Source organism: Prionailurus viverrinus, chromosome C1 (assembly GCF_022837055.1).
Source record: "Prionailurus viverrinus isolate Anna chromosome C1, UM_Priviv_1.0, whole genome shotgun sequence".
Classification (NCBI taxonomy): domain Eukaryota; kingdom Metazoa; phylum Chordata; class Mammalia; order Carnivora; family Felidae; genus Prionailurus; species Prionailurus viverrinus.
The window spans coordinates 173,920,961-173,935,775 of record NC_062568.1 but is presented as its reverse complement, the minus strand read 5'-3'; the positions used below and the strand labels follow the sequence as shown (position 1 = coordinate 173,935,775).

General features: G+C 36.1%; 1 protein-coding gene across 3 annotated transcripts in view; it reads right to left on the bottom strand.

Annotated features, from left to right (window-relative positions):
• The window catches only part of FAF1 (Fas associated factor 1), a 535,448-nt gene that overhangs the window by 294,772 nt on the left and 225,861 nt on the right, over positions 1–14,815 (bottom strand). For all 3 annotated transcript variants that reach the window (XM_047869343.1, XM_047869344.1, XM_047869345.1), the window contains one exon: positions 7,494–7,585. In XM_047869343.1, the coding sequence (XP_047725299.1) occupies positions 7,494–7,585 (92 nt within the window). The remainder of the gene's footprint in view (positions 1–7,493; positions 7,586–14,815) is intronic.

Here is a 14,815-nt window from a genome sequence, read left to right as displayed (position 1 = left end):
TGACCAGGCAGAGCCTGGAGCCCACTTCAAGTTCTGTGTCTTTCTCTCTGTCTCTTCCCCACTCATCATCTGTCTCTGTCTCTCTCTCTCAAAAATAAACAAACATTAAAACGATTTTTATCTACAGTTCTCATCAAACCTTGAAAATAAAATGGTTTATAAGTAAATAATTTAAGAGCATGTTATTTTATATCTACATTTTAATAAATGATTAAGGATACATTGGAAAAAAAAAAGGGAATTACACACTGAAATTTCATGAATATTCCTGAGAAGAACCACAATGAGTGAACTAATGTAATGCCCTTCAAAGAGTATATAACAATTACAAGGAAAAAAAAACTCAATCTAAACAACTGCCTCCAAAAGAAAAGGCATATTTACTTTTTTAATATTTATTTATTTTGAGAGAGAGTGCAAGCACAAGTGAGGGACAGGGAGAAAAAGAGGGGGAGAGAGAGAATCCCAAGCAGGCCCTACACTCAGCACAGAGTCCGATGCAGGGCTCAATCTCACGACCGACCATGAGATCATGACCTGAGTCAAACTTCAGAGTTGGATGTTTAACTGACTGAGCCATCCAGGTGCCCCAAGAGAAGACATCTTTAAAGTCTTATACATTTGTGTCAAGAATCCGAAAGCCATATTAGATGGAGAGTCACAGAGACTTCAGAGTGAGAAGTATTTACTATTGACCTTGAACAATCCAAAAGTCTTCTAAATACCTCAATTTCCTCATTTATAAAATAGATGAATCAAAATCACGCTGCATACTAGCAGGGTTATTTTAATATTTAATAAATTACTAATGGTAATTACTAATTACTAATGGTATTTATCAGCATAAATAAATCATTTTATTTACTGTGCTTTGTAATTTATGCATTTACATATAATGTACCACTCCTGCTTAATGAATTTTTACAACCACACTGATAACTAAAAACAATGCTTCCCATTTTATAAATGAAAAATCTAGGGCCGCAGCTAAACTGGGAGAGTAATCTAGGATTTTTCTCATTATACCTTAGTGTCCTTTGTCTGGAGAAATAGATTACAATCATAATACTTTCCTGACTTGGTTATAATAAACTTTGTCTAGGAGTGACACTATAATACCATATTGACTGGTCTGGTTATAGAAGACTGATACTTTATAAAGAATGAACCTAAAGTTTGCCATTTCACTGGAACTGCAATGGTAAAATCTAGCAGCAGGACCTCATCATAGTCCTCCACTGCAATGAACAAGCAGGTTATTATCCAACTCTTCTCCATCTTCTAATATACATCGACTCATCTCAGAGAAAAAAAAAATAATAAAACCAATTAAACATCAAATGAACCACCTAAATAAAATAAACTATTTTTTTTTTCAAAATTCCCAAATCTGAGATGAAGAAAGGAATGGGGACATTATATATATATAAATTCTCCTATTTACAACAACCAATTCCAGAGTTCTTCTATTCACTTGCCAATTCTCAAATAACATTAAGAATCAGAATTACCCCTTATTTTATCCTGTTTAGATTATAAATTAGGTAACAAATTACAAACTTTATCTACCAGATTAGATAATATGATATGTTATATAACTCAATAGGAAATTTGTTTTTAGAGTCTACTATATAGTTACAATGTTGAAAACATATTTTAATGTTTTATTTATTTTTGAGACAGAGAGAAAGCATGAGCAGGAGAGGGGCAGAGAGAGAGGGAAACAAAAGATTGGAAGCAGGCTCCATGCTGACAGCAGTGAGCTCCATGTGAGACTCAAACTCATGAACCATGAGATCTTCAACAGAGCCGAAGCTGGACACTCAACCAACTGGGCCACCCAGGTGCCCCTGAAAACTTATTTTTATTTGGTAGAATAAAAAATTAAAATCACAAGTTAAAAATAATTATAACCATTAGCTTTTAAGGTTCTAAATGAATTTTTTTAATGGTCTCCCATGAAATCAAAATTCAGATATACATCACCAAAAAAAAGGGAAAATAATCTCTAGTTTTACTGAAAGATACATTAGATTAACACACTAAGAGAAAAACTACTTGGATTTTAGTTAGACTTTAATAAAATATGCATTGATATGATTTTTCATTACAAGGAGCCTCTACATGTCCTTCCTCCCCCCAGATAGTTTGTGCTTCTGTATCTTCTGTTTGGCTTTGAATTCTTCTGTCTTACTGTTCCAACAAAGGCAACAGCATCAGTATAACTTGGTAAAAATCCATAAAGCCAAGTTGGAAGATGGCAGCAGAGTATGAGAACCTGAAGTTTGCCTTGTCCCAGGAATACAGCTAGATAATTATCAAATCATCCTAAATACCCTAGAAATCCACCTAAAGACTGGCAGAACAGACTCCACAATGAAAGGCAGAGAAGAGGCCAATCAAAGAAGGTAAGATATGTGGAGACACGGTTTGGGAGAAAACTGGATTTGTGGCTGCCGTGGCGAGAAGGGATCCCTGGTCTCAGATAAAAGTGAGAGACAGACCAGCACAAAGGGGAGCACGTGGGGAAAACGAATTCCCATAGCAATTGGCTAGGAAAGCAAAAAGGGCCAGATTTCCTACAATTAGTAGATCTTAAGGCCTGGAAGTTTTGTTTGTTTGTTTGTTTGTTTAAGTAGGCCTCATGCCCAGCATGAAGCCCAACATGGAGCTTGAACTCACAACCGTGAGATCAAGACATGAGCTAAGATTGAATTGGATGCTTAACTGACTGAGCCACCCAGGCAACCCAAGCCTGAAGTTTTAAAGGTCATCCAGCTTGGGGGAATAGAGCCCAAAGGGCATTGCAATGCTCTTGGAGAGAAGGCAGTCAAATAATCCAGGGACACATAGAATGGAAACAGTGATCTGAAGACCACCTGGGGCACACAGTAGGCAGGCTATTTGCTCATTTCAGAGCACATCCCAGAGAGGCAGCATTCACAGAGACACCACTATAGGAACAAAGGAACAGACCAACACCATTTCACTCACTTCCCCTCAGCATGAGCAGGGTCACGGACCACCTGCAGGGACCAGTGCAGCACGGACACTCATGACCTAACTTGCTTACACCAAGCCCCACCCCCATGCTCCAAAAGAACCACCCTTCCCAGTCATGCTTGTATAAGAGTTCAGTGTGACAGCCTCTGGCTCCAAAAGATCAGCCCAAACCTGTGCTCACACCTTATCTCCAAACACGGGAGTTTTGTGGAGCTTCAAGTTCCACAGTGGTAGCAACAGGTCTCATTTCACAAATACACCAGAGCACACCTAGTTAAAAGGTGTCACATTCAGGCAAAGGGCCAAACACTGCCCACAACAGGCAAAGAGAACCTCTACAGATGACTGACCTGGGGATAAAGCAGCCAGAACAAAACAACAGAGTGCACATAAAACACACTGTAGACACTAATGGAATCACCAGACCCTGGGGGAGAAGGAATAATACACAACAGGGCACTACAGGATCTCTTGTTCAGAATGCTATTATACTCAAGAACAGGATACATAGCTGACCTACCACACAGAAATAGGGATAGAAATTAAGACAGAATGAAAAGATAGAAAAACTTATTAAAAATGAAAGAACAGGACAAGACCATAACCAGAGTTCTAGGTGAAACAGATATAAGTAACATGCCTGATAGAAAATTTAAAGTAATGATCATGAGAATTACTCACTGCACTTGAGAAACGAGTAGAAGGCATGAATGAGACCCTTAACACAGAGATAAGGAATAACAGCAAAGATAAAGAGCTTGATAAATGAAATAAACATACTTGATGGAATGAACAGCAGGCTGGAAGAAGCAAAGGAATGAATTAATGACCTAGAAGACAGAGTAATGGAAAATAATCAAGCTGAACAAAAGAGAGAAAAAAGAATTATTCAAAATGAGAAGACTGACGGAATTCAGTGACTCCATCAAACATAGTAACATTAGCATTATAGGAGTCCCAGAAGAAAAAGAAGGAAAGGGGGTAAGAGAATTTATTTGAAGAAATAATAGCTGAAAACTTCCCAAATCTGAGGAAGGAAACAGATATTCAGAGCCAGGATAGGCACAAAGAACCCCATCAAAATCAACAAAAGCAGATTCACAACAACACATATTATAATTAAAATGCCAAATACAACGATAAAGAAAAAAATTTAAAAGCAGCAAGAAAAAGAAGACAGTCATTTATATGGGAAAACCAAAAGGGCTGGCAGGGGATACTTTAGCTGAAACTTTCTAAACCAGAAAGGAATGGCATGATAAGTTCTAATGCTAAATGGGAAAAATGTGCAGCCAAGGAGACTCTATCCAGGAAGGCTATCATTCAAAATAAAAGGACAGATAAAGAGTTTCCCAAACAAACAAAACTAAAGAAGTTCATGACCACTAAACCAGCCCTGCAAGAAATATTGAGAGACTCTTTGAGTGGAGAGGCAAAAGTGACATGATAAAGGTAGGAAACACAAAAATAGCAAAAATAAATATAACTGTAACAACCAGCCAAGGAAGTCACAATATAAAAAGATGTAATATATGACATCATACTTCTCAAACCTGGGAGAAGAGGAATAAAGAATTGGTTCAAACTTGAAAGGCCATCAACTTAATATAGACTGCTATATGCAGAAGGTGTCATATACAAACCTAATGGTAACCACAAATCAAAAACTACTAATACATATGCAAAGAATAAAGAGAAAGAAATACAAATATATCACTAAAGAAAACCAGCAAACCATGAAAGATAGAAAGACAGGAAAGGATCAGAGAAAATCTTCAGAAACAAACACAAAACAAGGAATAAAATAACAATACATAGATGGACAAAATAATCCAACCTAAAGACACCAGCACATTGAAAGTGAGGTGATGGAGAAATATTTATCATGCAAATTGTCAAAAGAAAGCCATATTAGTAATACTTTTATCAGACAAAATAAAGTTTAAAACAAAGACTATAACAAAAGACAAAGGAAGAGACTATATATATAATAAAAAGGACAATCCAACAAAATATAACAATTATAAATTTTATACACCCATAATGGATAGACCCAAATAGTTACTAGATAGACCTAAAATAGTTACTAGATAGACCTATTATTATGTATTAGAAGGAAAAAATTACTCTTTTTCTCTCATACACTACTCACAGAATACTTCTGGCTATGAAATGTGTGTTTACTATGTTTGTTTACTAACAAACATAAAGGAACTAATCAAGGAAAATACAATACTAGGAAGAGACTTTAACACCCCACTTACATCAATGGATAGATAATCTAAACAGAATATCAACAAAGAAACAATGGCTTTGAATGACACAATAGACCAGAGAGATTTACCAGATATATTCAGAACATCTTATCCTAAAATAGCAGAATACATATTCTTCTCAAGTTCCCATGGAACATTCTCCAGAAGAGATCCACAAAACAGGTCTTGTCAAATTTAAAATGATCAAAGTCATACCATGCATGTTTTCTGACCAGAAAGCTATGAAACTAGAAACCAATCACATGAAAAAAAAGTCTGGAAAGCGCAGAAATACATAGAGATTACATAACATGCTATGAAACAATGAATGGATCAACAAAGAAATAAAAGAAGAAATTAAAAGGTACATGGAAACAAATGAAAATGAAAATACAATGGTTCAAAACATTTGGGATGCAGCAAAAATGGTTCTAAGAGGGAAGTTTACAGCAAAACAGGCTTACCTCAAAAGCAAGAAAATGTCAAATAAACAACCTAACCTTATACCTAAAGCTACAAAAAGAACAAACAAAACCTAAAACCAGTCAAAGGAAGGGAATAATAAAGATTAGAGAATAAATAAATGATAAAGAAACTTAAAAAACAATAGAACACATCAATGAAACCAGGATCTGGTTCTTTGAAAAAAAAAAAAAATCAGTAAAATTGATAATCCTCTAGCCAGATTTATCAAGACAAAAAAAAAGGGGGGGGGGACCCAAATAAAATCACAAAGGAAAGAGGAGAAGTAACAACAAACACCACAGGAGCACAATTATAAGAGAATATTATGAAAGACTATGTGCCAACAAATTGGACAACCCAGAAGAAATAGGTTAAGTTTCTAGAAACATAACCTACCCAAACTGAAACATGAATAGAATGTTTGAACAGACCAATTACCAGCAAAGAAATTGAATCAGTAATCAAACACTCCCAAAAACAAAAGTCCAGGACCCGATGGCTTCATAGGTGAAGCCTACCAAATATTTAAAGAAGAATTATTACCTATTCTTCTCAAACTATTCCAAAAAATAGAAAAGGAAGGAATATTTCCAAATATTGAACTTGTGTCTAATGTGGGGACAATTTTAGAGGACTAAGCCCTGAACCTATGGGATTTTATGCTGTCTTCAGGTAGATAATATCAGAATTAAATTAAAATTGTAGAACTGGTATTGAAAAATTGCCTGGTGTGGGAGGGAAAGAACACCACACATTTCATAGCCAGAAGTATTCTGTGAGTAGTGTATGAGAGAAAAAGAATAATTTTTTCCTTCTAATACATAATAATAAAGATATTTCACAGGTGGGAGGGGAAAAGGTTGACAATATTCATAGTTTAAGCACACAGGTCTCTACCACACAAAATCACCAAATTGTATCAAGAAAGAAACATGTATAAAAATTGTGAAAATCTAAAAACAAATGTAGTTCTGGAGTGATACTGTACTCACAAACATTATTACTCTATTACTGGCATAATCATTTACTTTGGATCAGTTTGCTTTATCTAGCATTAACAATGTAATACATAATTTAATATTAAAATATTTTAATCATTCTATAAATGTCTTGAGTTTCAAGAATAATGAAAAAAGGATAAGATTCTTTATTTCAAATAGAAAAGCTTAACAAAAATGTATCAGTGCTTTTCAAACCCTATTCTGCAGGACCTGATGAACTTCCTTCAAAAATATGCCTTCTTTAGCCATGGGGAAAGCTAGAGTTCCATTTACTCAATCTCTTCCTTCTAATACTAGTCCCTCCCCTTCAAACAGAGCAGCACTTTTTTTTTTTTTTTTAAACTTTAGAGAAAGAGATGGAACAAGCTGGGGAGGGTCAGAGAGTGAAAATGTTAATGAGGTTCAGTGCTCAGCACAGAGCCTGACATGGGGCTCAATCTCAGGACTCTGAGATCATGACCTCAGCCAAATTGAGTCCGACGTTTAACCAAGTGAGCCACCCAGACACCCCAGAGCAGTACCATTTTTGACTATTTTTTCCATAATGGAGTTTTGCTAAAGATTTTCTTTGGAAAAAAATTCCACCACTAAAATCAAACAAACCATCCAGACCAAAATAGTTTGAAATTTTATATAGTTAATAGTTGGTGGTAAGTTTATGCTTCAACAAGATTTTGATTCGATTTCATTTTGATATTTACATACAGCTTAAAGCAAAGTAACAATCAAGCTTTCCATTTCAGACTCCCAGGAAAAGTAAACACCTTACCCAGCATGACTAGATGATGAAGGTGGTGGCAAGTCTGGTGTAAGGACATAAAGACTGTTGTTTTTTGGCAAATGTAGCGATTTTAAGACCGTCTGGAAAAGAAAAATTAAAAACAAAACAAAAAAATGACTGTTGATTGTACATTATTCATTTTTTCCCTAAAGTTCTTGAAAATTTTTCAATATTATAGCTTACCTTTTCATCTTTTGATAATTTCCTAAATATGATAATGCAGAATGACTGAATCCAAATAATTTGCTTCTCCCATATACAAGTGAGCATATAAGTATGAACATTAAAGATAAAACGCAAATTCTTTAGCTCATGATGAAATACAACTAGATAAGAACACAGCTGAGAGTCATTAATTTCTTCATTAAAGAAGTATATCCTTGAAACTAATACGCACTTCTTCAAGGATCATTATAACAAAAATTAGCATACTGTAGGTTTTCAGAGATCACAAGACCTAGAAAAGATTATAAGCAAGCACCTCAACCCAAAGACTTTAAAGATAAGGAACTGCAGCCCAAGAAGTAAACTGACTTGGGTAAGGGCTCTAGTAAGTGTTACCTGGGTACCTTAACTCTTACTCCAGAGAATTTTTTTGTTAAAATATTCCATCTAGGGTGAATAAACTACTCTTGTGATACATCTGAACTATATCTTGAAAGCCACACAAAACTTTAGTACAATTTTTTGCCATAAAAACCCTACATACCTTTTGCACTCCTAACTTGATGGTAAAAACTTACTAACATACTTCAAACTTTTTTTTTGACAGAAAAACATATTAAGAAACACATTAAATACATCTTTACATCGTAACCCAGGGCATACATATTTATTAAACAGATACTTACTGAGCTACCTACTCTGTGACAGGACAATTGTAAACACTGAGGGTATAGTGGTGAACAGAACAGTCTAAATCCCCTGATGGTATAGAGTTTTACAGTTTAGTAGGAACAAATAAAGTTAGCAACCTATATAGTTGAATATTAAAACTTGATAATTCTTTGGAATAAACATAAATCAGGGAAGGGAGGATGAAGAATATGGGGGTGTGAGTTATGTAATTTTACACTGGGTGGTGAGGGTGGTTCTCACGTGGGGAATATGGCTTTTGAACAAGGACTTAAAGGGGTGAGGAAGTAAACCATGAGAATATACAGAAAAAGAATATTTCAGGCAAATAAAACAACCAGCACGAAATACTTAATGAACAACAAGGAGTCTGATGTAACTGAAGTCAAATGAGCACTGACTGAGATGGGTCACAGAAAGAACAGTGATGGTAAGGACAGGAAATATGTTGAGGTATTTAGGCTAATGTAAGGGCTTTGACTTTTACTCTGAATGAAATGGGAAACTACTGAAGTGACAGGATTACTTAAATGATTCACATTAAAATGAATCATTTAAATAATACATACATACATAAATTTGTTAGCTGTGTTGAAAACACTTGGGAAGGGGTTGGCAGAGGAGGACAGAAGCACAGAAGAGACTAATGGAATATACTAAGATAAGGATGATAATGGTTTATACCAGTGTGATAGAAGTGATGTAAAATAGCTGGATTCTAGATATATTTTGAAAATAGTATCAAAGAGATTTCTCGACATGTTGGATACAGTTTCTGACAGAAAGGAGTCAGTAATGATCCTAAAGATTTTAGACTGAGTAACTGGAAAGATGAAGTTGGTATCAATTCAAAGGCAAGACTGAAGATGAAGACTTCCATTTTGGGCAGGTAAGTTTGAAATGTGTATCAAGCATTTAAATGGAGAAGATAAGCAAGTGGATATATCAATCTGGAAAGCCGGGAACAGGTCTGGAGTGGAAATATAAACTAAAGATATAAAACTGTGCATATAGATGCAATTAAAGGTCATTACACTGGACAAGATTACCACTGAATTTAGTCACGTGGTCACTTCACTGGTGACTTTGACAGAAGCACTAGCAATTCTTTGCTTAGATTGGGCTAAGGAGAAATGGGGATAAATAAATTAGAGACAAGAAATATAAACAACTCTCTGGGGAAAGTTTTGTTATCAAGGGGACTAGAGGAATGCAGTGATTATTAGAAGGGGAAGAAAAATAGAAGACATAACATTATGTTTGTGGTTATGCTCTACTAGAGGTAATGGTCTATTAGAGAAAAATACCAATGATGCAGGAAACACCGGGAAGAATTAGGTCAAATCCTTGAATAGGCCAGAGGGGATAAAGAATGCAATCCAAAGCAAACATGGAGGCTTGGTCTTCGATAGGAGACTGGACAAGCCATCTAGAGTAACAAAAGGAGAATACTTTTGTAAAATGCAGGTAAGTAAACAGAGACCAAGCTGGGAATTTGTAGAATTTTGCTTATATTGCCTTTATTTTGTCAGTGAAACAAAACAGGAAAGAAAGGCATCAGTTGAGAGTGAGAATAAGGGAAAGGTGCTTTAAAGGCCTGAGGAGAGGACAAGTACAAAATAACCATTTAGGAGTGTAGATAAACCAGGTAAATATACTGTGACTGCCTAGCAACATTAAGGGGCTCTCTAAAGACCATGGTCATGAATTTAAAGGTACACCAACACCATGATTTTATTTGTCTGCAGCCACTTTTAGCTGTAAGGCACAGAATAGATGGAGTTGGATTTATCAAAAGTAAGGATTTTTGTCATGCAGGATCTTTAAAGGAAGAGTTGGGATTATACACAAGAAAGTGATTATAATGATTAACCGTGGGATTTAACCCACTGTAAGGAAGGAAGAAAAAACATGAAAGAGGTAATCATCTTGAGCAGATGGTAGAAACAATGGATTAGAGGCCTAAGTAGTATTGAAGGACTGCTGGAGTTAGGACATCAAAGGAAATGAGCTAGAAAGATGAGATATGGTAAGCAGAAAATCAAAGCCTCAAATTAAGATTTGAGAATTATAATTAAATGATAGGAGAATGGGAGATATAGCTGATACAGGTTGGAGAAAAAAAGACCTCTGTAGGAAAGAAATTCAAGAAACTAAGAGTCCGAGGTACTGGAAGAACCATTTACAAAGATATTTAAATTACCAAGAATTAGGATAGAGAAAGGTGAATCCCCTGGAACACGAGGTCTGAGAGGTCTGGGGGCCATACGAGGAGAAGTGGTTCTCCTCCTACGAGAGCATTTGGTAGAGGCTGTACAGTCTCCCCACAGGCAAAGGTCCCAACAGACCCTGGAGAACAGCCATATTCACTCATATTGGAACAAAGACACCATGGTGTGATGAAACCTGGCACTGGCTGTATGTTGTGTTCTGCCATAAGCCCTGAACCTCTGCTGCTATGCAATTACCCAAACTTTTTCTGCGGCAGGCAGGCACCTGTCTACAATCTCTGAACTTCTGCAACAGCATAGCCGCATGCACGTTCCCAAGGGGCAAGCGGGCACCTGGCCATTGCCCAGCGAGACCCTCCCCCATAGGGTCAGAGGGGGTCCAAGGCACAGGTTTCTCAAAAGTGAGGGATTTGGAAACACAGCCCCATATGAGATATAATTCAGGAGAGAGCTTCCGCCTGACAGGCTGACAGCATGGACACAGACAGTGTAGAAGTAGGGAGTGGATAGAAGCCAAAGACAAAGGTGGGGTGCTTGACTGCTGGTCTGTGAGAGCACAGAGTTCCAGAGCCAGAGACTGGGAAGCTGGGTGACCCCATTTTCACCTCTCCCATGCATTCGCATAGACATGCATGCCTGCCAACCAATCCACCCCAGTAAACTAAACAGTACCAATTAGTGGAGAAGAGAGCCCTTGCACCAGGCTCCAACCAACTGCGCCAACCAAGCTCAGGACCTAGGAGACCAACACAAGTCTCTCTCTCTGCTTAGTGTAAGGACTATAAAGTGCTTCACATTTAGACTTCTAGGGGAAACCGGATGTAATTTCATTCAGATTTTCTTCTGTTTCCTGGTCCATCTATTTGGTGTTTTTTTCCCCCTTTTCTTTTTCTCTTCTTCTTGGATACAGAAAGAATTTATTTTTATTTCCCATTTTTACAAAATTTTTTACTATATTCTCTTGTAAATTTTTTTATTCTATTTTACTTTCTTCATTTCATTCTATTCTACTATTTTATTGTATAATTTTTTATTTTAAATGTTTTACCTTTTTTTTTCTTTTCTTCCCCTTTTTTCTCTATTCTATCAGCTTCTTTCAAAAACCAGACCAGAGCACACCTAGCATCTAGCTCCCTTTATTTGATTTTTTCTGTTGGTTTTAATTTTGAAACTTTTATTTTTTTTATTTCACTAATACTTTTCCTTCCTCCAAAATGACAAAATGAAGGAATTCACCTCAAAAGAAAGTACAGGAAGAAAGGACAGCCAGGGACTTAATCAACACAGATATAAGCAAGATGTCTGAACTAAAATTTAGAATCATAATAATAAGAATATTAGCTGGGGTTGAAAAAAGCATAGAATCCCTTTCTGCAGAGATAAAAGAAGTAAAATCTAGTCAGGAAAAAATTTAAAATGCTATATCTGACATGCAATCTCAAATGGATGCCACAGCAGCAAGGGTGGATGAATCAGAGCAGCGAATCAGTGATATAGAAGACAAAATTATGGAGAATAATGATGCAGGAAAAAGAGGGAAAGTAAGGCAAAAAAGCACGATACAAGACATAGAGAACTCAGTGACTCATTAAAAAAGAAAGGCATCTGAAACAAAGGAGTCCCAGAAGATGAAGAGAAAGACAGAAGGGGTGGGAGGTTTATGTGAGCAAATCATAGCAGAAAACTTTCCTAAACTGTGGAAAAGACACAGACATCAAAATCCAACAAGTACAGAGAACTCCCATTAGATTCAACAAAAAACGACCATCAACAAGGCATATCATAGTCAAATGCACAAAATACACAGACAAGGAAAGAAATATGAAAGTAGCAAGGGAAAAAAAATCCTTAACCTATAAGGGAAGAGAGATCAGGTTCACAGCAGACCTATACACAGAAACTTGGCAGGCCAGAAAGGAGTGGCAGGATATATTAAGTGTGATGAACCATAAAAATATGCAGCCAAGAATTCGTTACCCAGCAAGGCTGCCATTCAAAATAAAAGGAGAGATAACGAGTTTCCCAAACAAAAACTAAAGGAATTCATGACCACTAAACCAGTCCTGCAAGAAATTTTAGGGGGACTCTTTGAGGGGAGAAAAGATGAAAAAACAAAACAAAACAAAAAACAAAAACAAAAATAGACCAAAGGCAACAAAGACAACAAAGGACCAGAGAACACCATCAGAAACTTCAATTCTACAGGCAACAAAATGGCAATAAATTCATATCTTTCAGTACTCACTCTAATGTCAATGGGCTAAAGGCTCCAATCAAAAGACACAGGGTATCGCATGGATAAGAAAAAAAAGATCCTTCTATATGCTGTTTACAAGACCCATTTTATCTCTAAGGACATCTTCATATTGAAAGTAAGGGGATGGAGAACCATCTATCATGCTAATGGTTGCCAAAAGAAAGCCAGAGTAGCCACACTTATATCAGACAATGTAGATTTTAAAATAAAGAATGTAGGGGCACCTGGGTAGCTCAGTCAGTTAAGTGTCCAACTTTGGCTCAGGCCATGATCTCACAGCTTGTGGGTTCAAGCCCCAGTTGGGCTCTGTACTGACAGCTCAGAGCCTGGAGGTGCTTCAGATTCTGCTTCTCCATCTTTCTCTGGCCCTCTCCTGCTCGTGTTCGTTCGTTCTCTCTCTCTCTCTCTCTCTCTCTCTCTCTCTCAAAAATAAATAAACGTTAAAAAAAATTTTTTAAAGAATGTAACAAGAGATGAAGAAGGGCATTATATCATAATTAAGGGGTCTATCTATCAAGACCTAACAATTATAAACAGTTATGCCCCAACGTGAAACACCCAAATATATAAACCAATTAATCACAAACATGAAGAAACTCATTGATAATAATGCTATTATAGTAGGGGAATTCAACACTCCACTTACAACAATGGACAGATCATCTAGGCCGAAAATCAACAAGGAAACAATGGCTTTGAATGACATCTTGGACCAGATGGACTTAACAGATATTCAGAACATTTCATTCTAAAGCAGTGGAATATGCATTCTTCTCAAGTACACATGGAACATTCTCCAGAATAGATCATATATTGGGACACAAATCAGCCCTCAACAAGTACAAAAAAATCAAGATCATACCATGCATATTTTCAGACCACAACACTATGAAACTTGAAATCAACTACAGGAAAAAATTTGGAAAGACCATGAATACTTGGAGATTAAAGAACATTCTATTAAATAATGAACAGGTTAACCAAGAAGTTAAAGGGGAGTTTAAAAAGTACATTGAAGCAAATGAAAATGATAACATGACTGATCAAAACCACTGGCATGTAGCAAAGGTGGTCACAATAGGGAAGTATATAGTAATCCAGGCCTTCCTAAAGAAGGAAAAAAGGTCTCAGATATACAACCTAACCTTAACCTTAAAGAGCTGAAAAAAAGAACAGCAAAAAGAACTCAAAACCAGCAGAAGATGGGAAATAATAAAGATTAGAGCAGAAATCAATGCTATCTGAAAAAAATAAATTAATTAAAAATAAAAACAAACAAACAAACAAATAAATAAATAAATAAATAAATAAAGTAGAAAAGATCAATGAAACCAGGAGTTGGTTCTTTGAAAGAATTAACAAAATTATAAATCCCTAGCCAGTTTGATCAAAAAGAAAAGGACCCAAGTAAATCAAATCAAGAATGAAAGAGGAGAAATCATAACCAACACAGCAGAAATACAAACAATAAGAGAATATTATGATCAATTATATACCAATAAATTGGGCAATCTGTAAGTAATGGACAAATTCCTAGAAACATATAAATTACCTAAACTGAAACAGGAAGAAATAGAAAGTTTGAACAGATCCATAACCAGTAAAGAAATTTAATTAGTAATAAAAAACCTCCCCCAAAACAAGAGTCCAGGGCCAGATGGCTTTGCAGGTGAATTCCACCAAACATTTAAAGAAGAGTTAACACTTATTCTTTTGAAGCTGTTCCAAAAACAGAAATGGAAGGAAAACTTCCAAACTCATGCTACAAGGCCAGCATCACCTTGATTCAGAAACCAAAGACCCCATTAAAAAGGAGAACAATGGACTAATTTCCTTGATGAACATAGATGTAAAAATCCTCAACAAGATACTAGCCAACTGGAGTCAACAATACATTAAAAGGATTATTCATTGTGATCAAGTGGCATTTATACCTGGGATGCAGGGCTGGTTCAATATCTGCAAAT